A 26,834-nucleotide genomic window follows, 5' to 3' on the forward strand; every position below is an offset into this window, starting at 1 on the left:
TGAAAATGGCCAGATCCTGAGTTATTAATATTTTACAGACAGTAACAGCGACAGCTTTGATTGTAAAAAGGAGCATCTGGTATTAAAATGATTTTATGCTTTTTCACAGAGTATTTATATGTTTTATTAAAAGAAGTGGCATTTGCATTATGTTTCATTCTGTTTTAGACTCACAACACCTCAATGATTTACAGCCACTCTTTTTTGACTCAGTAATCAGTGTTCACTATGAAAGATACCTTGGTTCAAATTCCAAAATACAGGTGTTTCAAAAGCAATGAGTGTAAAGCAGTCCAAAAATTTCTAAGCTTTTCTGTTTCTACACAACAAAAGAAATTGGAGGAAGTTCAAATGAACACTGAACCATTCGCCTGTGCAAAATGAATATTTAGTCATTTCAAATAATTTGGCACTGCCCTTTCCAATGCCTGGAGAGAAGAAAATGTTAACTACTTGGTAAGAGTGAAGTTTGGATTGTGCTAAAATTACATTTATATTGACTAAAACTCAGTCAGAGGTTGTAGTCGCCCCTGTGGCTACAATGCTGAGGCAAGCCATGCACTAAGATTGACCTATAAGTTTTACAGAAAGTGATAGAACAACAGGGGTTAAAGGGAAGCCAGTGTCTTCTTTTCATTAGCATTAGTAAATATACTAGTATTTAAACTACTTATATAACGTATACATTTTTCTCATAGATTTGAGAGTTAAATAACAGTAGGCATTTTTGTACCATTACATACAGGTAGAAAATTATCAGCAGCATGGTGGCACGTGCTCATAGCAAGAAGGTCCTGAGATCAATTCCACCATCAGGTCGGGGTCTTTCTGTGTTGAGTTTGCATGTTCTCCCCATGTTTGCATGGGTTCTCCCCGGGTACTCCGGCTTCCTCCCACAGTCCAAAGGCATGCACTTAGTCAGGATAGGTTAATTGGAAACACTAAATTGCCCAAAGGAGTGAATGTGAGTCCAATTGGTTGCCTCTGTCTATGTGTTAGCCCTGCAACAGACTGGCGACCTGTCCAGGGTGTACCTCTCGCCCGAAGGCAGCTGGGATAGGCTCCAGCCCCCCCGTGCCCTGAAAAAGGATAAGCGAAAGTGAATGGATGGATAGAAAATTATCACCGGAGGTTCAAGAATGGTCTTGGTACAAACAACGAGGATCCAAATAATTACAGATGGAGCACTCTGTCTCACTTGTTCTTAACAATGATGCTAAAACCAGGAAACCACGGACCCTGAATTTGGGCCAAAAGATTCTCCTCTTCTTGGTAGAAGACCTGTAGAAGAGATTACTTCACACACTCTCGCCCCAACAGTTGTGCCTGTAACCTCTGGTAAGCTTTGATGTGTGCTCTAACCTGAGGTGTTGCTAATTGGAGATTTCAGCGGTGGCACTCTGAACCACTTCTTTGCAGCAGAGGGAGTTCTTGGTCTTCTTTTCCTGGGGCAGTCCTCTTGAAAATGCGTTCCATCACAGCTTTTGATGATTTGCGCGAGTGTATTTGAAGAAACTTGACTGATGATTGTGTCTTCAAGTAATTGCTGTCAATATCTGCTACTGTTGGCATACTTGTCAATTGGTCTTACTGGTATCCAAATGCCTCCAAAAAATATCCATAGGAACTAAAACAGTTTTGTACCAGGTTATTCCAATATTGTTAACTTGGAAAACTTGTTAACATGGGAATCTATGGGAAGTTATCACTTTCGGAGCCAGCCTTAGACTGGGTGCTCCAGGAAGTGCAAGTTTTGGCACTTCTGCATTTCTTTGTTTTTGAGATCAGTATTTTTCATTTTAGGTACACAGATGAGGATCTCAGATGAATCAAGAACACAAGATGCCCCTGCAGTTAAATTTGAATAAGGCCAGGATATTCTATTAGCTGAAAGCCATTCCATGTGACAAGCTCATCTGAAATGGGAATGATGTTTTTGGCTTGTTTCACACGTTGTTTCATTATTTCCTAGAAGGTAAACCCTGTAAATGAATGTGTCCAAATTTCTGATTGTAACTTAATGTTCAATGGCCCCACATATAATTGCTTCTTTATCTGAATCTGTAACACCTTGAGAACAAACCGGTTCCCTGGAACCATTACATGAAAGAGGAAAAATTCCTTAATGTGGAATTACAGCCAGAACATCACTTCACTTAGTGAAGTGTTCAAATCTGTGTCAGTATCTCCCTTAAAAACCTAACATCACTCAACCCCCAGCTGATATCACCAAGCAGCCTAACCTCCCCTCTGTTATCGCTACACATGGTCAACCACCTGTCGCTTTATATTAACAACAACTCTTTGCTATATTAAAAATTCAGTCAGCCTTGTAATAGTTTTTTCACATCTGAGATCATCATCATTTCACCCCAGCCTGGCTTTATCTCATTCTTACCCATCACCTCTGCAGATCTGTGTTTCCCCTCCTTAATGGGTCTCTACTGACCCCCTAAGCTCCACTCACCTTATCCCCTGCTGCCTCACACTCCCTGCAGTTCCAGCCTCAACCTAACCCTATTTGTTGTTTCCCCGCAGACATTTTCATTAAGATGATGTCAGGATAAACTCAAACTCATTCTGCATTATGTTTACTCATGGAGATACTGGCCAGAACATCTCTCTCCTCTGCTGTGATCTCAGTGTGGATCCATTTGAATAAATACAAATGATTGAGATGAGGGGGCGGGGATCAAATGGGGAAAAAAAGATAAGACTTTCACATGGCAGAGGTAATTATTGGCTACGTTCAATGGAAAAAACAAGTTGTTAAATTTTGCATGAAATGCGATTTAAATACAGGGGTCAAAGCCTTGGCTCCATGTGCGTCCTTAGAGGGACGAATCATTTCAAATCAGTACAAAGTTCATTTGAGCAATCGCCTTTATTCTGTGATGAAACATTTCTATATTGATGGCACTGATCTCTGCCAGGATAACAGTTCCTCCTTACACATAGCTTGGGGGTACCTTACAAAATGATATGAATCACACACAATGCCCTTTTCAGTAACCAGTTCTAAATTTAGTTGGATAGCTTTGGGAGGTAGCACTTTCCAGCACTAAATTAGGGAATATCTTTTGGAAGGATTTGCTGTAGTTTCTGAAATAATAGGGACGGTCTCTTTGGATCTCCTTATGCAGGGTAAATCACACATCAGTGTACTTCCTCAAAATTTGAATGTAAAAATGTGAGGTTATAACTATCATTAGATAACACACTTAGAAGTCACTTCAGTGATTTAAAAAAAAAAAGTACTCCCAGGAGACTAAAAATCAGTGGCAGATAACATTATTTTTATTTTATTTTTTATTAATATTTTATGCAACACTTTAATCTTTCTTATTAGTTAATTGTTGTATTTGAACTTTATCTGGTTTGTACAGGTAGTGTTGACTGCTGGAAGACTGTTGCCAGCCATCAATATGGGATTTTCTAACATCATTACATTCTCTTTCACATACAGATACTGCAGTATTTGAAAGTTTAAGGTAAATAGCGTATATGTAGTTTAGAGTATTTCACTAAACTACTAACTAAACAATTAACCCAGTTCGGCTGTTAAATATTTATATACATGTAGCAACCCGGCTTTAACTAAAGCAACCATCTGTTTTAGTTCAGCATATATATCTAGCGTCTAAATTCAGCAAGCAGAAGCATCTTTTAATCAAACAAAATATGTATTTATCTTCAACGTACAGCTACCAGTTGGAGAAGAGCAGTGAGCTGTAACAAATACTGACAATCAATGTCTTTAGACTACTTGCATGAACACCAAGATGAAAATAAACAATGAGTAAAATTGATATTTAATGAAACAAAATGTAACGTCTTCAACAAATATCTCACCCTCTAGTTCACAAGTAAATCTAAGAGTATTTCCAGAAGAAACATAAAATTGCTCATAAGATGAGGAGCTTATTATCTCATTTGTTGCAGCCCCTGTCAAATAAGTACACCACAATATTATGAATAGTTCAACACCGTAACACAACACTTGTGGAATAGTTAATAAAAGTGCACAGTCTAAGTGTTTTTATTTATATAAATATATTTATATGATCTTGTGAAGAACAATTATAACCGTTTGATTAGTTTGAAAAACTTTAATTGGCAAATAAATCCAATCAGAAGATAAAAATGATGCTATGTTTTCTGTGCTACTTTTTCCATCAGTTCAAAAAAGGCAAAACAGATTTTTCTTCTGATTGGGTGAGCAAGACGCCTACATGGGTGGTCTGAGCCAATAGCTAAAGCCAGCCGAGATTAGGATTGTGACTGTGAACAAGCTGGCATGCTGACTGGTACTTAGCTCAAAGCGGATCCTCACAATGCCCACTGGCTTGGCTGCAGTCTTCTCAATGCTTCTGAGCTGTGATTCAGAATGCTAGTCAGCCAAATGCTTTAAAGCCATGCACACCAGCAATATCATGAAGCTAGAAGCTAAGTGGTGCGGGTTCAAGCCATTGCTCAAAGTGTTAACATTTCACCCCTATCCAGAAAGTTATTCAGCATAGTAGGTAAACCAGGTTTTCACAGGTTCTACTACACCTTGTAGAACTGACTCTAGCAGCAATAACTGAAAATAATTGTTTTCTGTATGACTTAGTTTCAAGTATCACTCTATCAGATCATTGCGGAGTAATTTTGGCCACTCCTCTTTCAGATGTTACTTCAGTTCCTTATTAGGATTTGTGGCACACTAGCCCTAAAGTCCCATCACAGCATTCCAGCTGCGTTACGGTCTGGACTTTGACTGGACCATTGCAAAACAGTGGTCCCTCGTTTATCGCAGGAGTTACGCTCTAAAAATAACCTGCGATAGGTGACATCCGCCAAGTAGCCAGCTTTAGCTTTATTTTTTACAATTATTATAGATGTTTTAAGGCTGTAAAACCCCTCACTACACACTTAGTGAGTGACTATAGACTTTTCTAAGACAGGCATGAACATTTTCACACTTTACTCTCTTGTTTAAACACTCTCAAAGTTCAAACCTTCGTAGAAAAATAAGTCCAGTATTATCGAATGAAGCAAAGATCAAACCCTGTTTTCAGGTCCAGAACATGGGAATAGAGCGCTGCGAGTGAATTCATCATTAATTAATCAATGCTACAGAAGTAGAGGAAGCAAGAAGAATGATTTGCGTGAAGTTTGACTTATCTGACTGTTTTGTTTCACTTACTGTGCCTTATAATCGGCGTGCCTTATGGTCCGAAAAATGCGGTAACTTCTACCTTCCTTTACCATGTCCAGAAGTCCAACTTTTTGTGCGATGGTTAGCATCTTCCTCTGCCTAAACTTTGGCGGTGCAAAACGTTTTGTCAACATTGTTGTGTTTGTTCGGGAGAAAGCTTGCAAACATACAGTTTGAGCCGCGTTATAGCAAGGGACCGCTGTACCTTAATTCTTTGCATCCACTCATGGAAGGACTGTGGCATCGTGTTAACACACACTAAATGCTACTTATCCTCATAATTACTATAGAAGCAGGACTATATGGAGTCCTTTATAACAAAGCTGCATTTGACGCTGGTTTTTCAGAACACAGAAGACATTTTCATAGAATATGACTACCTGACTATTAGGTGTAAAAAAAAAGAAAGAAAGAAAGAAACCCAACACAGGGGTCATAAGCCAGACCTGACAGGAACCCAGAGCTAAAGCAAATAACAACCAAAGATAGACAATTGTTAGGTACTTACTTTAAGATGAGCAGGGAAAAGTAAAGCAAGGGTTGTTTGCAGTAAATATATGTGATTACTTCTCTTCAGGCTCTGTTCAATAAGCAGTGAGTCATAAAAAGTCAAAACTGTTTAAAAGAGTAAAATCATTAAAAATATAGGCCTGGAGTGTTTTGCCAATTAAAGTCAATTTTTTACACAAGGTTTGTGGAGCTAACAATGTGTGTATTTAACATTAAGAGCAGTGCGTTCATGCTGTGTAATTATCCAAGCTCTCTTGTGCACACAGAGCATTACTGAGCTGTTGTGCAGCAGGTTTTCTTAGGTCGCTCCTGCTGTGATAGCAAAGTTGGATCACGAAGGGTTATAACAGGGCATTTGGCTACAGAGTGGGCTAGTCATGTTAAAACGCCACAGTTGGACATGTTAATGGTTCATTTCACTTTTTAACCCACACACACTTCGCCTTTCTTGAACACTGACGAGCCTCAATAGAGTTTTCTGTAATCATTCTTTTCTGAGTGATACAGCGGAATAAATCAAGCATGGAGAATGAGTTCTCCTACAAGGACTTTTAACAGACATGATATTTAATTTGTCACCCCTTAGTGCTGTCGGGAACAGCAGAGGCAAATTGCAGCCAACTGCCAAGTTTCGTGGTGACACCTTGATTGTCACCAACATTACGCCCAGCGTGTGCTTAGCTGGTTATTGTCTGAGGACTCAACAGGGGGTCATTTTCGTTAGTTTGATGGGAATTGTACAGATCTTGACCAGCATTTAAGTGAGGTCATATGTCAGCAGAGGCAGCAGCTTTAAACTGGCAGCCCAATAGTTTGTTGATAATCTAGAGTAGGGATGTCAAACTCAGCCCATTTTGATCTTCAATGGGCTGGACCAGTCAAGCTGCTCTTTCTGTCAATGAAAAAAAGCTTAACTACATATTTAGTTAAGATGTCTTAATATAAGAAAATGTAATTTCAATAGTATTCCTGCAAAAGGCTAACGGCGTATTGTCGTCACCCGCCAGGTGGGTAGGCGGTTGGTGTGTATCTTCTAAATTTCTAGGACAAGTCTGAATCTCGGTGACCTCAACCTCAAGGTCAGAGTACGTTTTCTGGAATTATTGTGAAAGCGATAACTTGAAAAGAAGACAATGTGGGATGTAGGTGTATCTACTAGGAGGATGGGAGGTAGCAGTGGTTGTCAGTATTTTTCTACATTATAAAACATTTTATGTATCAGGACAACTCTATGGGCTTAAATTTTATGAAATCAATGTGTTAAAAAAAGGTCTGCTAGCCCATTGCCCAGACTGTGCTGTAATGATAAAAAAGAAGGCTTTTTGATTTTTTTTCTTTTTGTTTTGTTTTTTTGTGGATCCATTGTGAAAAATCAACATTTCTATCATACTACTGCTATATTTTTGATCAGGGAGTGACAAGTATTCACCACTCAGCACTCCTCTCACAATCAAGGCTGGGGGACCCTTTGCAACTTTGAATCCAGGCTGCATATCACGCCAGGTTGTTAACTTTTGGCCCACCTTGTTAGAGCTTTTGTTCTGCACTGCAAGCACAAACAGTCATGAAGCAGTTTTCACACGAAGTAGGCTTTCGGAGCGGAATAAAGATCCTTTTATTGTTAGATTTTAAATGAAGTCATAATTGTAGCTAATGTTCATATACACGTGACTCCTTCCACGCTATTTGCAAGCTAACAAGCTAGCTAACACAGAACTCAACATTGGAGACTGTTTCTGTTCAAAGAGCTTAATTTGCATATTAATTTTGGTTTTTGAATCCACACACAAGCAAAGATGCGGACTCAGACACCGAACAAAGGCTTCAGAAAGCCAGTGAACCAAAATGAGGTGTGTAACCTCAGCCTGTGCTGAGCCAATGTTTTGAAAAAGAAAAGTGATGGAGCTGTAAAGACAAATTTAATTTTCATATGTAGCTAGTTATATCGCAGTAGGTAAAGTATACTTGCTGACTGACGAGCTTTCATTTATTCTTTTTTTAAATGAAACTTTCTACAGAATTGTTGTGAAACAGGCAAACGACAGCATTAAAGAGATATTACTGTTTTATAGCAAGATGATTTTTACTTAAATAAATGTTACAGCTGCCATAAGTTGGCTGTAATTACAGTACATCATTGTGTTTTAAAGTCAAATAATTTATGTTATGCAGTGCCCGCAAGCTGCACGTGGACCAAACCTACCCCACACCCAGTCCTGATATAAATGATGATGAGTTATTTACATCAGGATTATCTAAAATGGTAGTGGGCCTGGCAAGATAGCCTCACATACGTAAAGACTTTTATTTCTGTTACATACTGAAGGCCAAGCAAATACAATATTGCTATATATACAAGCATGAATCATTGTTGAGCTTTGAAACAGTCCAGCTGATACAAAAAGGAATGCAAAATTTAAAAATAAAAATGTCTGCTCTGTGCTTTTCTTAATGATTTGGGCTGTATTTCAAAATCCTCGCTCGGCAGATGGTTTGCCAGTTGGCATCACTTTTTATTAAGAGAATTAAATCATTCTTTCTGACACACACCATATCATTTTACTCAGTTGATCTTGGCCAGCTGATGTCTACATGGGTCTTGTCTACTTAAGTAATAAACAGAAAGATTCTTCCACATCAGGGTAAAAGAAGCTAAAATTCATTGAGTATATGTAGAGAAATAAGTAGTCACATGCTCCTGAAATGAGTAAGAGGTGCAACTAAATAGTGCTGATTACATTTTATTGAGGTGCCTGGAACATTTCCTGATGCAATTTTACAACCATAGCACGCTTTTAAAGAAAACAAAATTAATGTATTGTTAGATTTTGAAAGAAGTCCTAATTTTAACAAGTGCTTGGGGACTTGCGGGGGAGAGAAAAGAAGCACAGTAAAAGAACAACATTGCCATCTAGCGGTCTCTTTGGCTGGTTACTGAAACTGCAAACTTATTAAGAACTTTACTCTCAGTCACAAGAGCATGCCAGTCTCATTTATTGGAGTTTATTTTATGTTTATATAGATATTATGATATTATGATATTTTACAATAATTCAAGTATTGTATTCAAATAACTTTAAGAGGTTTACTTTTCTCAATTATTGAAATTATAGGCTTTGCACTTGTAAAATGATCTTATATTTAGATACAGCCAGAATATTATACAGCATTTGTTATACAGTTTTTATTGGTGCAAATTAAAGTACACGTGAACTGTGAACAAACACACTTTACTCATTTTTATTTACTTGCTGATTCCAGACATTAAAAATGTTTTAATTTTAGTCTCTTATTATTTTTTTTTTATTTTACATTGCATTATTGCTGCAGCATACTGGCACAATGGTTAGCACTGTTCCACAGGTGTGAATGTGAGTGCAAATGATTGTCTGTCTCTGTGTTTTAGCCCTGCAACAGACTGGAGACCTATCTAGGGTGTACCCTGCCTCTCGCCCTGTGGTAGCTGGGATAGTCCACCCGAACTGGGAATCCTGAATAATGTCCATCCATCCATTCTCCTCATTCACTGCATACCCTGATACGGATAAGCAGAAGAGAGTGGATGGATGGATGGACATTGCATTATTCAGGATTCCCAGTTTGGGTGGACTATTCCAGCTGGCATTGGGCGAGAGGTGGTCTGTCGCAGGAACAACAGACAACAACTCACACCTATGGGCAATTAAGAATCCCCAGTTAAACTAACCCCACTAACTGCATGTCTTTGGACTGTAGGAGGAAGCTGGGGTACCCAAGGAGGACATGCAAACACAGATAGACCACAGCCATATGGTGGATTCAACCTCAGGAACTTCTTGCTGTGCAGTAACAGTGCTAATCATCACGGCACCATTGTTCCAAGAACCAACAGGCCGGAGCCTCTCAATCAGAGTTAAGTCCAGACTTTGACTAGTAAACTCCAAAACCTCCATTTTGTCTTGGTTTGTTTTGTTCTTTTCATTCAGAGGTGGACCTGCTGGTATGTTTCAGATGATTGTCCTGATGCATAATCTAATGGCTGGACATTTTCCTTGCAGCAAGTTGTCAAGTAGTCTTGGGGATCATTGTTTTTGGCAAATGTGAGATCGGTCTTTGTGTTCTCTTTGGTCAGCATCACTTTTTCTCCTTGGAACTCTCCCATGGATTCCACTTTTGCCCAGTGGCTTTCTTGAACCTCAATTGCCTTTACAGAGACAAGTGAGGCTTATAGTTGTTAAGATGTTCTGGGTTCTTTTTGTGACCTCATCGATGAGGTATAAATTTGTAGGCCGATCACTCCTGGAAAGGTTCACCACTTGTCCAAATTTCCTCCATTAGCGGATAATGGCTCTCACTGTGGTTGCCTGGAGTCTCAAAGTCTTAGATTTGGCTTTGTAACCCTTTCCAGACTGATAGATGTCAGTGAGTTTGTTTTTTTATTTGTTCTTGAGTTTCTTGAGATTGCTTTTACCCAACTCAATACAAAGTCCAATTTTGTATTCACTCATGTAAACATGAGTGAATAAGCTGTCACTGATGATATCTAGTAGCTATTCATCTGATCCATTTCCATCATTTTTGCATACTCCACTACCACCTGTCTACATTTATCTTCTTAACACCTACCCAACACCCCTTCATCACCTCTTTTCCCTTCACGTAGACCTCCATTAGAGTCCACTCCGATCATGAGTCTCTCCTGCCTGGGGACACTTTCTGCCACTTCATCCAGCTTACTCCTGAATTCATCTTTCTCTTTAACTGAAATTCAATTTGTGGGGCACTGATAACATGCGACATCAAACCTTCAATTTCCAGCTTTAAAATCATGATTCTGTGTGATACTCTCTTCACCTCCACATCACTATTCACATAATCTTACTTCAAGATTGCCCCTATTTTATGCCGCTTCTTATCTACGTCATGGTAGAACTGTTTAAATCCACCTCCAACGCTCCTGGGCTTGCTTCTTTCTGCCTAGTCTCTCTACACACAATATATCTGCCTTCCTTTGCTCTCTCCCTTCACCTGTCATACTCCCCCCATTTAACGTCCCCGTTCTCACCTCTGAACTGCCTTTCTTCTCTCTCGCTGTCTCCAAGCATGCCTTCCTCCTCTCCTCGTGCTTTGTCATCACTCAACAGTGGCACAGTTTCTACCAGCACTGGAGGTGTTTGTTGTTCACCCAGGCTGATCCAATATGTAAATCCTATTCTTGATGATCCTAATGTTTAATTTTGCAAAGAAATTTAATTTAGAAGGAGGGTCCCGCTCTTCGTGACACAACCCTCCTTATTTATTGTGATCAACATTACGCCTATCTGGCTTGTGGCCCCTCCATAGTAGGGTGTTCAACCTAAACCTAACACTGGGATGATTATTTCCTCAGTTAATACACTTTTGTAATTTTCTTTTCATTTAGTTTTGGATTTTTTTTTTTTCAGTTTAGTTTTTCTTATTTGGAAATGTTTAGGTTTTATTGATTTTATTTTTTTTTTACAATATATGCTATATTATTCAGGTGTAATATTTAACATGTCCAGAGCAGGAATTATTATATATATTATAATTACATGTGCACCAAAGCTGCCTCTGACTAGTTGATTTGATTGTTAATTTTTATGCAAAACTGACTGTTAGTTTTTGCAAGTATGCAATAGTTTCAATTGTGGTTTGTTTGGTTTATTCATGCCTTGATTTCAATTAATTTGTTAACTACAGTTTGTTTTAACATGTCTATTGCATTTATTTTTTAGTTTTTAAGTTTTGGTTGGTGGCCTATAGAAACTGTCAGCGGTTGTCACTGCTGACAACCGCATCTCTAACCTTAATCCTAACTATAACCCTCGGCAATCAGAATCTGGAATTGTTTTTATTTTATTTTTTTGTTTAGTTTTATTTAATGTCATTTTTTTCCAAAAGCATCCAAAACACATGCTTAGGGTAGCATTAGCATTCATGATGACTTAGACATCAGAGGGTTAAAGATATCATTAGAACTGAGATTTCAATTAATTACCCACTAGCCTGGTGATGAATTATTCGCATTGAAAAAATATAATTAAAAAGAAAGCTTTTTTCCCTTATTTGGGCTACACTACTCTTAGACCTGTAATACTGATGAACACTCAGTATTAGAGTAACAAACTCATGCCTACCTGTTGAAAGTATCAATGAAAGCTAAGCTTTGTAATGAGCATGGACGAGGTCACATTTAATTTGACACACCCAGACACTAAATCAAACCACCAGCAGAGGGAGACAAAGACTGTGGTTTGTTTGAATCCAAACCATGTAATGGACTATTTGCAATTGTGGCCGTTTATGTAATTTACACTGATCTATAGCTCTCTACACCTAGTCCCAGTCTAGAAGAAAAATTCAATAATTATCTCATATAGACAAAGTTTATGGTCTAGGACTCTACTTCATTTGTGTTGAGAGAAGGGTTAGGTTTGTTAATAGGATAAGAAGTCTAAATTGTACCCTACATGTTGCCCTTTAACAGCAGAGATAGGGTCCAGGCTCCACAACAGTAAACTGTAGTGGTAAGGAAGATGGGCAGGCATTACGTTGGATTCTCAAGCAATCAAAAGCATCAGTATTTTTGTGTAAAAGGACAGGCATTTTTACTTCTGCCTACAATTGGAAAATGTCAACCTTAGCCAGGTCTACCACCATTTACACAGCAAAGAGCAAACATTTAAGCATCTTATATTTGTTAAAGTCTGAAAGGTTCATCAAAACGTGGCACACTAAAGTCATTTTGAAGACAGGCTAAAGCTTCGTGTACTTTCATTGATTTAAGGCCTCAAAACATCCATCTACTCTCCTCCGCTTTTCCTTATCAGGGTGCCTATCCCTGCTACCATAAGGCGAGAGGCAGGTAAATCCTGGACAGGTCACCAGTGCCTGGGCTGGCCTCAATAGTTATCTTCTGGGTTTCATTGTGCATATATTGTACCCACTTCCCACAGCAGGTCAAACAACAGAGAAGAGGACAAAAATGTTTCAACAGCAAGAGTGCTTTGTTCCATTTTTATTTGTTTTAGTACAACAGTTCAAGTCAACTAGTCACTGTATCTATTGAGATGCCAAAGTGTGTATTGCTCTTCTGCATTCCATGTGTAGAACCCTAATCAGTAATGTTCAAGATGACATCCATCTCCATATCTGGCATGTTAATTCACAGCTATACAGCAAGAAGTCATGTGCTTTGAGGACAACCCCGTGTTTTTACAAAAGCAAAGAATCTGCAGCAGCACGAAACATGATTTGCAGGAGCAAACAAGCAGAATCTGGGTAGCAAAGCTGCGCTAAACACTTGTATGTATAACAGCCGATGCCAAAAATCAAACCTTGTGCTACTTTGAGATTTTTTTTTTTTTTAATTTAATTTTTCTTTTTTTTTTTTTAAATACACAGTAAGTGCCGAGAACAGGTGTGGTTCACAGGGACATTTTCAAAACGCACTATGAAATCTGTAGGAATAAAGACCTATGCATAGAAACATGCTTCCTCAAAAAGGGTATGTTACACACTGCTAATTTTCAAAAAGGGCAGAAGCTGCACTGACAAGCTACATAATCAGATGAATTAGACAAGAGGGGGAGGGCAGGATGATCCACATGTAAAACCAGCGCAAATACACTTAGCAGAAGAATTGATATCTTCACAAAGTGAAACTTGTATTTACTTCAAAAAGGTGGGCAGTGAACACAACAAAAATACTGACTGAACAAAAAATAAATCAATCTTTGGATACGTAAAAAACCCTATACAATCCCCCGTTTGTAACCTTCAGTCTTCCGAAGTGCCTTCTTCCGAGTTGGGGTCTTTGGTCTCCTTGTTCTTTCGCACCTCTTCCAACTTCTTGTCCTGTTAAACAGTACAAGATTAACATCTTAATAGTACTACATCATGTCCATACAGTCAAAAGAAATTACTGACCTTCTCTTTGAATTTCTCATTCATCGCTGCCATAATTGCTGTGCGGTTCTCTTTGTTAGCCTCCATCTTCTGGTTGAGCTTCTCCTCTGCCATCTTGCTGAAGTTGTTGTTCTCCTCCATGGCTTTCTGTTGCACTTCTTTTTCATGCTCACGCTTCTCAGCTAAGTGCTTCAGAACCTCAGCTTCATGGTTCTGGGAAAGGATGGTTAAAAATACATAAGATGCTTGAAATAGCCCACCAGATTTTAATTATCCCAACCCATGCAAAATATGTCATCTTTTTACCTTGCGTCTCTCCTCTGCAGCATCCAGCTTCCTCTGAATCTCCTCCAGTGAGACATCCTTCTTCTTGGGAGGAGACAGTGGAAAGTCACCCTTGGCATCAGGGGCAGGAGTAGCCAGGATGACCTCAAAAGCCTGACCGGAAGCCCGCTTGTCGAGCTCCTTAACCTGGATATCTGAACTCATCCAAGGAAAAAAATAAATTTAAAAAGATGTTTAAATACTTCAAGGTACAGTGAAAAAAATAATAATTAAGAAATAATATAGTGCATTAAAGTGTAAGACGTAGTTCACCTTCAGCGGATGCCATCTTTAGAGACTGCTTCAGGTCAATTTAACTAAAGGAGGGAAACATCAGAGAGTCATGTTAGCAGATGATTTTAAAATTACTGACGTCTAGTGGATGATTTACACCATTATCACAGAAATCATCCAAGATTAAAACCGGTCTCACTGGCGACGCCCTGTGGCAACACGCAAAACTGCAAGCAACCACCGCCCATCAATCCACACACACATAAAGAAAAAATAAGGGAAAAAAATGGTACTGGCATTCAGGGCGGTCATGTTGTACACGCACCATTGTTTATCTCCAGATATGAGGAAGCAGTGACATTCTGATTAAGCCACCAGCAATCGAGCCACTTCAGGAATGAGGAGGGCTTTTCAATAGCCTGCCCATCAGTGAGGGCTGTTAATGACACAAGTCACAGTTAGCTGAAACAAAAGGCTGTGATCGGGCTGGGTAACGGCAGGCAGTGGGGGAGTGCAGACAGGGCCTGGACTCGGCCTGTGCTAGAAGGCAAATATGCACCAAGAAAAATGAGAATAGTGAGCGATGAGCATATCTGGGAGGAAATGATCATCAGGGAGCACCTGTTCCTTGCACCATGTGTTGGAGCAGCGGGAGGGGAACACAGACACACATCTACACACGTAACACAACAGCCGACTGAACAGGCATCTTGTCTAATAAAATTGCAGGGGAAAAAAATAAAAAAGTAATTCCTCTTAAATGTAAGAAACATCTGTCATTCCATTTAGTCAAGTCGTAATGATGAGTGAATGATGAACCATGACCAAATTCAGCTGGGCTTATTCAATGAAAAGACCCCTCCCCTAATAATTCAAAAAGGCTATCAGCTAGCTAAGTGTGGCGTTAGAAAGCAGCATTGAAAAAAACAAAAAAAACAAAAAAACAAAACAAAAAACAAAAAAAAAAAAAAAAAAAACACCTACTTGGACACAATCTAATCTGAGTGAGGTTTAATTTAAAAAGCCCACACCTTGGTATCCATTGTGACACCCACTGTTGCCATTTTATAGAACTTCTCACTGAATGAGCACAAATGTGCTATTCTGCCAATGACATTACCATAATTCATGTAAATTTCTTGTTTCTGTGAGGCTGCTGGTGTCATTAGCTCAAAGCTTTAACAAGCACCCTCAAACAAAGGCGCTTTTGGCAGCACAGTGACGAGCAGCTGCAAACAAAGAGGAGCCGAAGGCAGGTCACTGCCACGAAAAAAAAAAAGAAAAATCTCGAATAAAGATTTTCTCACAGGCGGCATAAATCGGTGAATAAGGAATTCGTAAATGTCTCTGCAGCCCACAAGTTTCACGAACATAAAAAAAAAAGAAGTCTTCGAAGTCCACCCTCATCGCTGTCGGTGCCAACTGTGCCAGTGTCGCCTACCATACAATAGGCTAACAACCCGCCAAGCAGCAGACAAAAAGAGCAACAACAATAGGCGTTTCTGTCTCATTTTGTCCCTGAAATGTTACAAAATGAATGCAAATGCCCACGAGGGCGAAAACATCCACAAAAAACCCCGCTTGTCACGTTAGTTTCTCAAGTGCTGCCTTAACATAAGCGACAAACAACGAAAAACGTTGAAAGAAAATTGAACATACTGTCGAAAAATTACCAGCTCCACTCAAGGATTAACCTCGTTTTGCCCTCATCTCCTCATAACGTTTAAAATTCAGACATATTCCTACTTACAGACGACAAAAATAAATCCTGTGGACTTTCTCGGTTATAGAGATGCTGTCAGTCACACCCACCTTCGACAACCTCCGGATGCTGTGCTCTGCTCTGCTCTCACAGAATTTACCGCGAGCCCTCTGCGCGAGCTTACCAAGCGCGCACATAAATGGACCAAAGCAAGTGCCGTCACGCCATTTGCTGGCCACTCATTGGCTTACCCCGCTCTCCTGGGTGCTTCTGGCGATTGTAGTTTTTTATGGCTGACAGTAGACATTGTGTTACAGTTATGTTATCGCTAAATATATAACAATTTAATGCACATTTTTGCTTCATTAAACTAACCATGTGAAGCAACAGTCCATAGTAGTGTACTCGAAACATATATAATACCAATATTTACAGGATCATTCCCCTAATAGTGATTTTCACCATGGCTCCACCCATTTATTTAAATACGATAGCCTGCTGAATGTAAATTAAAAGCCCGTTCCTCTCTCGCTCTCAAAATAAAATAATTTTTTTTAAAAAGTTTGCTTTTCACCTAACAGAGTAATTCATGTCTAAAAGGGTTTTTTGTATTTGTTTTCAGTTTGTTTGCTTTTTTTTTGAGGGGTGGGGGGTCAAATTGATTTTGGAAGCTAGTTGTGGTTTAACATACATTTGTGGGAAGTGCTAGTGTTTTTGTTTGGAAAACAAAACAAAAACATAAAATCAGGTATTCATTCAACCAAATATACACATTTTGATACATGTAATGTTTCTGGAAAACCTATATGGAGAAACACAGTTTGTACCAGCCCTGAAACATATATAGTAGAGATTTAGTTGTCTTTCTTCTTCTAGTCATTATTTGCTAACCCATTCAATACCCTGTGAATTTCAGTGTAATCTGAAATGCACTTCCTGAGAAATGTAACTACGCATCATGTCTATGCAGCCAGCAATAACTAATTGACTCACTGTGTACCACCATTCCCCCCTTACCAGTTTCAAATTCAAATTCAAATTTTATTTGTCACGTACACAGTCATACACAGTACGATATGTAGTGAAATGCTTGGACAACTGCTCGTGACCTAAAGAAAACAAAAAAGGAAAGGCTATGAATAAGATAGGAAATAAATATGAAAAATTAAAAAGGGTAAATTTAACTAGGAAGGAATAAAATATAAATTAAGGTTAAAAATGAAATAACTGTACAACACAAATTAGAATGAAGGGTAAATTTAACTGGGAAGAATAAGATAAAATATATAAATTAAAGTTGAAAATAAAATAACTGTACAACAAAATACACAATACACAATATAGAACTATATAAGAATGTATGAAGAAATCTAAATATAAATAAATATATACACAATAACAGCAGCTGTACAAGTATTAACTGGAAATGAAGAATATAGTGACCAGTGTTGTGCAAAAACAAAGTCCAGAAAGTCCAGTGTGTGTGTAAGAACCATATGTGTGGGTCAGTACTGTGTGGTGGTGTGATTGAGAGACCGTATCGCCTGCGGGAAGAAGCTCCTCCTCAGTCTCTCTGTGTTGGTCTTCAGGGAGCGGAATCGCTTTCCTGACCTCAACAGAGAGAACAGTCTGTTGTTGGGATGGCTGAGGTCCTTCACGATCTTCCTGGCCTTGGTCCAGCACCGCCTGCTGTAGATTGAGTGCAGGTCAGGGAGCTCGGAGCGGATGGTGCGCTCAGCTGACCGCACAACCCTCTGTAGAGCTCGTCTGTCCTGCATGGTGCTGTTCCCGAACCAGGTTAAGATGTTTCCCGCCAGGATGCTCTCTATGGTGCACGAGTAAAAGTTCCTGAGCACCTTGGAGGGCAGTTGGAAGTCTCTCAAGCGTCTGAGGTGGTAGAGACGCTGTCGGGCCTTTTTCACCACGGTGTTGATGTGACAGGACCATGACAGGTCCTGCGTGATGTGAACTCCGAGGTATTTGAAGCTGTCCACTCTCTCCACTGGGCACTCGTTGATGACGGGGGTCTGGTAGTTCCTCTCCTGCTTAGTGCTGAAGTCCACTATCAGCTCCTTTGTCTTACTGACGTTTAGAAGGAGGTTGTTCCTCTGGCACCAGTTCTCCAGATTCCTAATCTCCTTCACGTAGGCCGTCTCGTTGTTATCAGAGATCAGGCCCACCACGACGGTGTCGTCAGCAAACTTGATGATGGTGGTGGAGCTGGTAGTGGCCACACAGTCATATGTGTACAAAGAGTACAGCAGGGGGCTCAGAACACACCCTGGGGGGCTCCAGTGCTGAGAGTGGTGGAGGCTGAGACATGTCCGCCCATCCTTACTGCCTGTGGTCTGCCAGTTAGGAAGTTGGAGATCCACTGACACATAGATGAGCTGAGTCCCAGATGCTCCAGCTTGGTGGTGAGTGTGGAGGGAATTATGGTGTTAAATGCAGAGCTGTAGTCTATGAAGAGCATTTTAACATAATTCCCCCTTCTAGTGTCCAAGTGAGTGAGTGATGTGTGGAGGAGATGAGAGATGGCATCGTCTGTGGAACGATTTGGACGGTAAGCAAACTGTAGTGGGTCCAGTGTGTCTGGTAGTGAAGAAATGATGAAGTCTCTGACCAGGCGTTCAAAACACTTCATCACTACTGAGGTGAGGGCTACAGGGCGATAGTCATTGAGAGAAGCAGGGTGGGGTTTCTTCGGGACAGGAACAATGATGGACTCTTTGAAGCATGTGGGGATCACCGACTGAGATAAAGAGATGTTGAATATCTCAGTGAACACAGGAGCTAGCTGGTATGCGCAGTCTCTGAGGATACGACCTGGGATGCCGTCTGGTCCTGCTGCTTTCCTGGTGTTCACTCTTTTGAAGGCTCTCCTTACTTCATGCTCGGAGATGACGAGCACGTTTCCGGTGCTGGCAGTATCTTCCTGTCTGCAGCCGTTAGCGCCGCTAACACTAGCATTGTTGGAGACCTTAGCTGCAGCCTCGAAGCGAGCATAGAAAGTGTTCAGCTCGTCTGCCAAAGTCACGGCCGCGTTCGTCATACCGGTTGTTGGTGTTTTATAGTCCTTAGTCCCCGCCACAGGCTCCTAGAGTCACTCTGTTGGAGTTGTGACTCTAGTTTCCTCCCGTAGCGCTGCTTCGCCTCTTTCACCGCCCTCCGCACGTTATATGACGCGGCTTTGTACGGGTCCATGTCCCCCGTCTTGAGTCCCGTGTTGTAGGCAGCGGTGCGGGATCTCAGAGCGTCGCGGATGGTTTTATCCACCCACGGCTTCTGGTTGGGAAACGTTGTGATAGTCTTTGTCTCCACGGTATCATCCGCTAGTTTCCCGATGAATCCCACAACCGCTTCCGTAAACACGTTGACGTCATCGTCGGAGCTGTTTCTGAACATGCCCCAGTCTGCGTCATCGAGTGCGTCCTGTAACGCGGCCACCGATTGATCCGTCCAGCGCGCGACCTTCCTCTGAACCGGAACTTCCTGTTTCAGCCTTTGTTTGTATTTTGGCATGAGGAAGATGGCGGCGTGATCAGATTTGCCAAACGGAGGGCGGGATTGTGCCTTGTAGCCGTCCTTGACCGTAGTGTAGCAGTGGTCCAGTGTCCTTTCACCCCTGGTGGGGCAGGTGATGTGTTGATAAAAGTTCGGCGCTGCGCGTTTGAGGTTGGCGCTATTAAAGTCCCCCGTCACAATAAGCGCAGCGTCCCGGTGTTGTGTCTGGTGCTGTGTGAGTGCCTCATGCAGCTCGCATAAGGCGGTGACCGTGTCCGCTTGTGGTGGAATATAAACGGCACTTACAATGACCGATGTAAATTCCCGAGGTAGATAAAAAGGACGACACATGATGGACAGTAGTTCCAGATTTGGTGTGCAGGAGCGTGTGAGAGGAACAACGTTCGCACTGTTGCACCAGTTGTTGTTCACCATTAAACACACGCCGCCTCCCCTTGACTTCCCCGAGTCCCGTGTCCTGTCCATGCGGTGAACCGAGAAGAACTCGGCCGGCTGGATGGCGTGGTCCGGCACCGCTGGGTTCAGCCATGTCTCGGTGAAGCAGAGGAGATTGCAGTCCCGAATGTCTCTCTGGAACTTTATCCTGGCCCTGAGGTCGTCAAGCTTGTTCTCCAGTGACTGGACGTTGGCGAGCAGGATGCTAGGCAGAGGTGTGCGGTGTGCACGAGCTCTCAGCCTGTTCCTGACGCCGGCTCGCTTCCCTCTAGGCCGCCGCCGCTTCCCTTTGTTCTCCCTCGAGATCTCACTCGGCCAGCTCGGATCCGGAGTTAAAAACTTCGAATTGTGAGTACATTGTATACCAATAGAAACAAGAGTGTCACTGTCATACCTAATGTACCCAATGGTGATGATTTTGCCGATTTAGAAACGCTGAAAACTAACTTAAAAAACAAAGACAAAGAAAAAGTGGTCGGAGCAGTCGTGACGGCAGCCGACCTCACCGGCGCCATCTTAAAAAAAAAAAAAAAAAAAAAAAAAGGTACTTATTCTGCAACCATTTTTCAAATTGATCAGAAGAGAACAGATCAACTTAAATAGAGACCGCCAACTAGTGTTTTGGCAGCATAACTGCACAACCACACAGACACACTATGCATGTGTACAAATACTGGCAACAGCAATGGCCACTTGCACATGCTACATCATAGGCTCTACATTTATCCACTACACAGGTCTATATTAAACGTAATTATGACCCTGCCCATACATATAAAAACAGTACATTTGAAAACAATTTTAAAAAACTAAATAAAAAGCCACCACTCCACTTGACTACTGTTTGTTAACTTTTAAATCACAATTTGGACTGTGAGAATAAACACCACCCTTGCCCCCTTCATTCATCAAATACCTGCAAACTAAAGACTTTATGTTAGCGCTCCATCTAACAATATCCACAGGTTACTAACACATGGTAGTAAATGTATGCTGGTATAAGCCTAGAAAACTACAGAACTCCATAACGTAGACGTCACAGATACCTGACATTTTTTTCATTCTTCTACTTTTTAAAAAAAAAAAATTTAATTTAATATGACTAATATCATCGTTGGACCAGTTGTTATGATTCATCAGAACTTGGTGGGTTGTCCCCCGCTCTCTCTTTTCTTCACTGTCTTTCACACATTCTCAAGCTTAGGCGTGGGCTTGTCTCTGGTCTGTTCCTGAGGGCGGAGCTTCTTAGTGTGGCCCAGCCCTTCCTCCTTGTTGACTGCACTGAATCATCAGGCTACTAGTATATGGAGAACAGGTGGTGCTACAGTTCTCTGCCAGACTGGTGTTGTTGCTGTACATCTGAAAGCCCTGTTTGGAATTTGCTGGCACAATAATCTACTTACTTGCAGTATGATAACAACCCAAGCTGTTTTGTTTTTCCTCCTCATCAACACTCTTGTTCAGTTATCACATCAACCTGTTCTATTTTCTTAATGAACGGTCAATTAATTCTCATTCTCTCCTCTGGCAGACCTCCATTAAAAGCAGACCTTGTTGTGTCTGCTTTGTGGGTCCAGCCTCACACATCACACACAATGACAGAACACTCTGGTCATAATTTGGACCCCACTGGGTCAGCTGCAGTACAAGAAGCCCTGTCTAAGAAGGAAGAGCTTTTGAGTCAGGATGATCTGGTTCTACCTGAAAGAGTGCCACACAGAGTTAACATCAGAGGAGCATACAGAAGAAAGATAAGACATTAAGACCATCGACTATCCAAATCATAATACCTGCCTTTAAAGTATACACAGCACCACCATCTTTTCCAAACTAGGTCTCAAATCCATATGATCTGGTCCACATCTGAGAGTGATGAATGGAAAACTGCTTTTAACACTCTGGTTGGTTATTTTGCTCCAGCAGTTTGCCAAGCTCTGGCTAATATAATGTTCAGATATCTTCAACTTCTTTTTTCTTTTTCTTTTTTTTTGTCTATTTGTATAACATATTAATCTTCTCAAATCACTTTCTCAACACCAGGAACATTCAAAAGATCCTCCTGAGACTCCTTGAAAAGGGATTTTATGTGAAAGCTCCATGGTTCCTTCATTAGCTTATTACATCTTGGAGAGTGGTCCAGTAAAGATGGAAAGCTGTTGTGGAATGACCACTCCCACCAGCAGCAATGAAATCCAGCATTTCTTTGGGTTTGCAAACTTTACTAAAGAATGAATAGAAATGGAAAGTGGAAGGAATACGTTGAGAACCTCCTTAATCCCACTGGCACGTCTTCTGTAGGGGAAGCAGAGTCTGGGGATGAGGGGGTCAACTTGTCAACTCGTCCGGGATGAGGTCACTGAGGCAGTTAAACAACTCCTTAGTGGTAAGGACCCTGGGTTGGAAGAGGTTTGCCCTGAGTTCCTGAAGGCTCTGGATGTTGTGGGGCTGTCTTGGTTGACATGCCTCTGCATTGTTATTTATTTTCCACTTCTCTCTAATTTTTATTATTTTTCTTTCTGAGGTGGAGTTGAGAGATTGGCTTGTCTCTGGTCCCCTCCTTAGGGCACAGCTACTCAGTGTGGGTTAACCATTCTTCAGCTGTTGGCAATTGAATCAACAGGGTACAGGTATAAGGACAGATGCTGCTATACTTCTTGGCCAGACCATTCTCATCTTTCACCTGAGAGCCTTATTGGAAGAAGAATCAACTAACTTGCAATCTGGTTTTGTTCTTCCTCATCGATACCTGGTCCTCCGAACATCTGCGACCCACACTCAGCCTGTCTGCCCGCTCACCTCCTGCAACCCGAGGATACCCACCTGCTGACTCAGTACTTATTCCATACTCTGCCTCTCTGCAAGTAAGATTCAATCTGATTCAATTAACTTACCAACCTGCTATATTCACTTCCTGGACAATAAATTCATTTTCATTCTCTCTGACAGAGTTTCTGTGACCCATTCAACATTGAAGCTGTTCTAATTCCCCCATCCACTCTCTTATCTAATCACTTTTCTACCATAAAATGAACTTAACTTAAGATGCTCCCTGTTAAGTCTGCCTTGTAAGTCCAGGCGTTCTTGCATTATGACACCAGTTCACCTACAGTCAAGGGTAATAATGCAGCTTCAGACAGCGAGCATCCATCCTACATAAGCTCTCATTCTGACCATCAATCCCTCTGATGAATGTTATCTTACACTTGATTCTGTAGATTTCTCTGAGGAACAAAAGGGCGTCGGTTGTCCTGTCCTGCTATGTTTGAACTGAAGAATCTTTTCAGACCAGTGTGTCAGAATTCAGTCTTTTCTGCTGATACATACTAGTGGGGTCAGCAAACACAGCCATTAAAAAGACTGTTTTAGCTGCTTGCTTATTTACAAGGGGTCGCCGTACTGAGTAGTTCTACGTGTTTAAACCCTTCATGCTTCTGTATTGTTGCCCCTAAACTGGGTTAAAATGGTCAATCACTTTTAATGCAATTAAATACCAATATGTTGTTTTCAGCAGTTAAAATGCCTCATGTGCTGCATATTTCCATCTAATTTATTTATTAGATCCAATCTAGTGATAAACAGTAGCTTTGAAGTCCTACCTCGGAATCTTTTTCTCTCATGTGGCACTGGGTTTTTTTTTTTTCAATAAAACCACTGTGAGGCATTATGTAAATTCCAGGAGCTACTGCTGAATTCGGCTTCTATCGACCATTCTCAGACTATTTGATTTTAAGCTATTTTTAGCTCTGTGTTATTCTGATGACAGCAGGAGCAGATCAGTGTTTTTTCAGTCACAGTGATGCTTTGCTGAAATATTTGTAACCACAGGGCCTACAGTTTAATCTATTTTTATTGCTGTCACGTGTATTCCATTTCATCTTCTGATTTGGGGCAGTGATTTAGGTTGGTTTTGAAGCTGCTTTCAGTGAAATGTATCAGCTAGAATTCAGCCTATATCCACATGAAATACTCTTTCCTCCACCGGGCTTCTGACCAGTGCCTAGTTATACTAATTGGATGGATAAACGCAGATCCAGTGTCACTAACAAATTAGTAGAATCACTAGCAGGCAGGATGGCTTCACTGAAGTAAAACAGAATTACTCATGAGTCCTCAGAAGTGGCTCAGTTCACAGTAGGTTAGGGAAAATAATTAAACAGAAGGCACATAAGACAAATGACTATCAAATTAAACGGGAAGAAACTTAACACTAACAAAACTGAAGATTTGACAAGCCAAGAAGGGATACTGGGAAGGCTTGAAATAAACTAAAACATTAAGATTCAAATATAACTTTAAACATCAGCAGAAATAAGAATGCAAATTAAGATGAACTAAAGAGGACAAAGAAATGGATGCAACCACAAACATAAAGAAAAACACTAACAGCTATAAACTAAGAATGCGAAATATCAAAACTTGGATTCTAGTCAATAACAGAGAATGCTAAATAATAAAGCAGATTTCAGAGTTCAAAAACCACAAAATCCAGAGTCCAAAACCACAGACCATGACAACAATTAGAGGAAAGGTGCCTTTGAGTACTATATCCACTGTTGGAGCATGATCTGTGCAAATGACAGCTGATGAAGCTGTGTGGGTGACTTTTAGAACTTCTTTAGAACTTTCCTGAAAAAACAAACAAATAAAGACACACACATGCATGCACATTATTATCATCACATAGATCTATCTTTGTCTTGATGCATGCTCAATCATCCGAGTCAGTAAAGGTTGATTCTGTTCATCTGGACGTAGCATTTTCAGTGGGAGAAACATTTCGCCAGTCATCCAAGTGACTTCTTCAGTCATTGTGCAAATGTACTGTTTATAAGACTGGGGAAGCCTGCAGTCAGCTAACACTGAAGAAGTCACTTGGATGAGTGACGAAATGTTTCTCCCACTGAAAATGCTACGTCCAGATGAACAGAATCAACCTTTTGGGATTTAGGATCTTATGCTGTGAAAAGAGTTTGCCTCTTTCTGATTACTCTTTTTTTTATGTTTATCACACTTCAGTGTTTCAGAATGTTAATATTAGACAAAGATAACCCAAGTAAAGCCAAAATGAAGTTTGATTTCCCTTCATATATGAAGAAAACCTTTCACAATTGGTCATGGAATGCTCATTTTTCCCAAGGGACTGGTAGTTGTAAGTTGTTGTCAGGTGGTTATTAGTCAGTCTGTGTGACAAAGGCTTTGTTTAAGTTAACTGTCTGCTGGCTTTAGTGTGAAAGTATTATCAGTCTCCTCATCATTTGAAAACTTAAGCTATGCCAACTGGCTTTTTTTCTCCAGATCCACAGTTACTAGGCTTATATTGGGGTGCAGAACAGTATTATAAATGAAATCTGATCAAATCAAATATTTCATTTTGCATGATATAAGAGAAAAGGGCCCAGGTTGTGCTTCTTCTACTGTTTCTTAAACAATGTCAGAGGTAGCAGTGAGCAATAGTCATGACAGCAATGTAAGCTGACACACAAACAGTTTGGTTTTGCACAGTCTGATGGCAGACTGAGCACCAAACTGATATCCGACTGAAAGACATGCACAGCAGACCTTTTCCACCACATGTGACAAAACCTCAAAGTGGAATGTTAGCTAGCATGTTAGATTCAAAAATCACAGCCCTGACCCTGCATGCTTTATATCAAACTATATTTTGAATCTGACTTTGCTGTTGGCTCTTTTGTTCTCATGATAGATGACAGTCAGTCTGTCGTAGTTTTCAGCTATCAATAGGATCAATAGGATCAATAGGAGCCTTTAGTGTCCTCTGTATTCAATCCCAGTCAGCTGAGTGTGGCTGCGGAGGAGCAGATGGCGTTCACAGCCTGCCAGCATCAGTCTCCCTCTCTAACTGGATCTCTGGTGCTTCGCAGGACAAAGACGGGTGAGTGAGACACAGACACACATTGAGATGGGGAGGGCAAGGGGAGGCACAGAAGGGCTGTCTGTCAGCACTGTCCAGAGGCAGCACCAGCCAAAATCTGCAGATGTGTGTGTGTGTGTGTGTGTGTGTGTGTGTGTGTGTGTGTGTGTGTGTGTGTGTGTGTGTGTGTGTGGGGGGTAGAGGATTTGGTCTCATTTGGGGAGGCGAGACTTTGTTTGTGTGTGTGTGTTTGTGATTATCTTTTCATACATTCAGCCTTGTGGCTAAGACTGGGGCCTGAAAAAAAATCTGTTTTTGTAATCAGGTCATTGCTTTGAATTAGGAGACTTGATTACTCATTTGAAATTTTCTGATGAGTTTTCATTAAAACAGAAAAAAATCTATGTTAATATAGAAGTACATAAAAGATTCAATATACTGGTATATGCTTACAAGAAGAGAAACTGTCCATGTCTACATGGACATTTCAAAGCCTTGTGATGAAACAGAAGACAAGCGGTTGCATGATGGGGGGGTTGCATTATCTCCTACTGGGCAGCCACTGTGTCACCAGCAGCTGATCCACAGGAAGCATTCCTCTTTAGTTGTAGGAGTAGTGGAACCTTCTTTTCAAAAGCAGTCAGCCATGCTGGTGTGTGTTGTGGCTGGAGCTGGAAGCCTGACCCATTTTTTAAGTCCAGACAAACACAGTGTGCTGCACCACCAGCCTGCCTCCTCCCCTCTTTCCCTCCCGTCACAGAAACGATGAGATCCAATCATTAGCTGATCTGAAAATGGTAATGCTTTAATTGTGGACAGGAAGCCTGGCAGGAATAATGTGCCTCTGGGGCATGGTAAGGCAAGTGCAGCTGCAGGTAGATGTATCCCAGTGATGTTTAACTGTTGGCGGGTAGCTGTTTAGGACTAAAGTGCAGCTGATGATTCAAATCTCAGAGTAATCAAATGCTACTTTACAGAGAGCCCAAAAGCCCTTTTTGTAAATACTGCATGCAAGACGATACAGTCTGCCTGTTGTTACCATGGCTTTAAATCTATAGGACGTGTTTAACTGTAGCGATAACTTTTATGTAACTGTGAGTTACATAACAACCATCTCAGCTGTT

General features: G+C 40.8%; 1 protein-coding gene across 2 annotated transcripts; it reads right to left on the reverse strand.

The window, feature by feature from the left end:
- Positions 1-12,713: 12,713 nt before the first annotated feature.
- LOC146683567 (stathmin-like) lies at positions 12,714-16,067 on the reverse strand. Of its 2 annotated transcripts, none has more exons than XM_085445912.1 (5): positions 15,989-16,067; positions 14,216-14,259; positions 13,925-14,097; positions 13,640-13,831; positions 12,714-13,567 (listed from the first exon to the last, which is right to left on the reverse strand). In XM_085445912.1, the coding sequence occupies exons 2-5, from the start codon at positions 14,229-14,231 to the stop codon at positions 13,490-13,492; spliced, it is 459 nt and encodes a 152-aa protein (XP_085302038.1). In that variant the 5' UTR covers positions 14,232-14,259; positions 15,989-16,067; the 3' UTR covers positions 12,714-13,489. The 2 variants fall into 2 exon arrangements, with proteins under 2 accessions (XP_085302038.1, XP_085302039.1); XM_085445913.1 differs by having other exon boundaries at positions 15,927-15,991.
- Between the last annotated feature and the right edge of the window lie 10,767 nt (positions 16,068-26,834).

This window comes from Copadichromis virginalis, linkage group LG22 (assembly GCF_057382275.1).
Source record: "Copadichromis virginalis isolate Kocher_CV1m ecotype Utaka linkage group LG22, C_Virginalis_male_GT1.1, whole genome shotgun sequence".
Classification (NCBI taxonomy): domain Eukaryota; kingdom Metazoa; phylum Chordata; class Actinopteri; order Cichliformes; family Cichlidae; genus Copadichromis; species Copadichromis virginalis.

Coding starts and splice junctions, on each gene's coding strand:
- LOC146683567 (XM_085445912.1), bottom strand. Junction 13,832..13,924: donor CTGCAGAGGAGAGACGCAAG/GTAAAAAGATGA, acceptor ATCCTTTCCCAG/AACCATGAAGCTGAGGTTCT. Junction 13,568..13,639: donor ATGAGAAATTCAAAGAGAAG/GTCAGTAATTTC, acceptor ACTGTTTAACAG/GACAAGAAGTTGGAAGAGGT.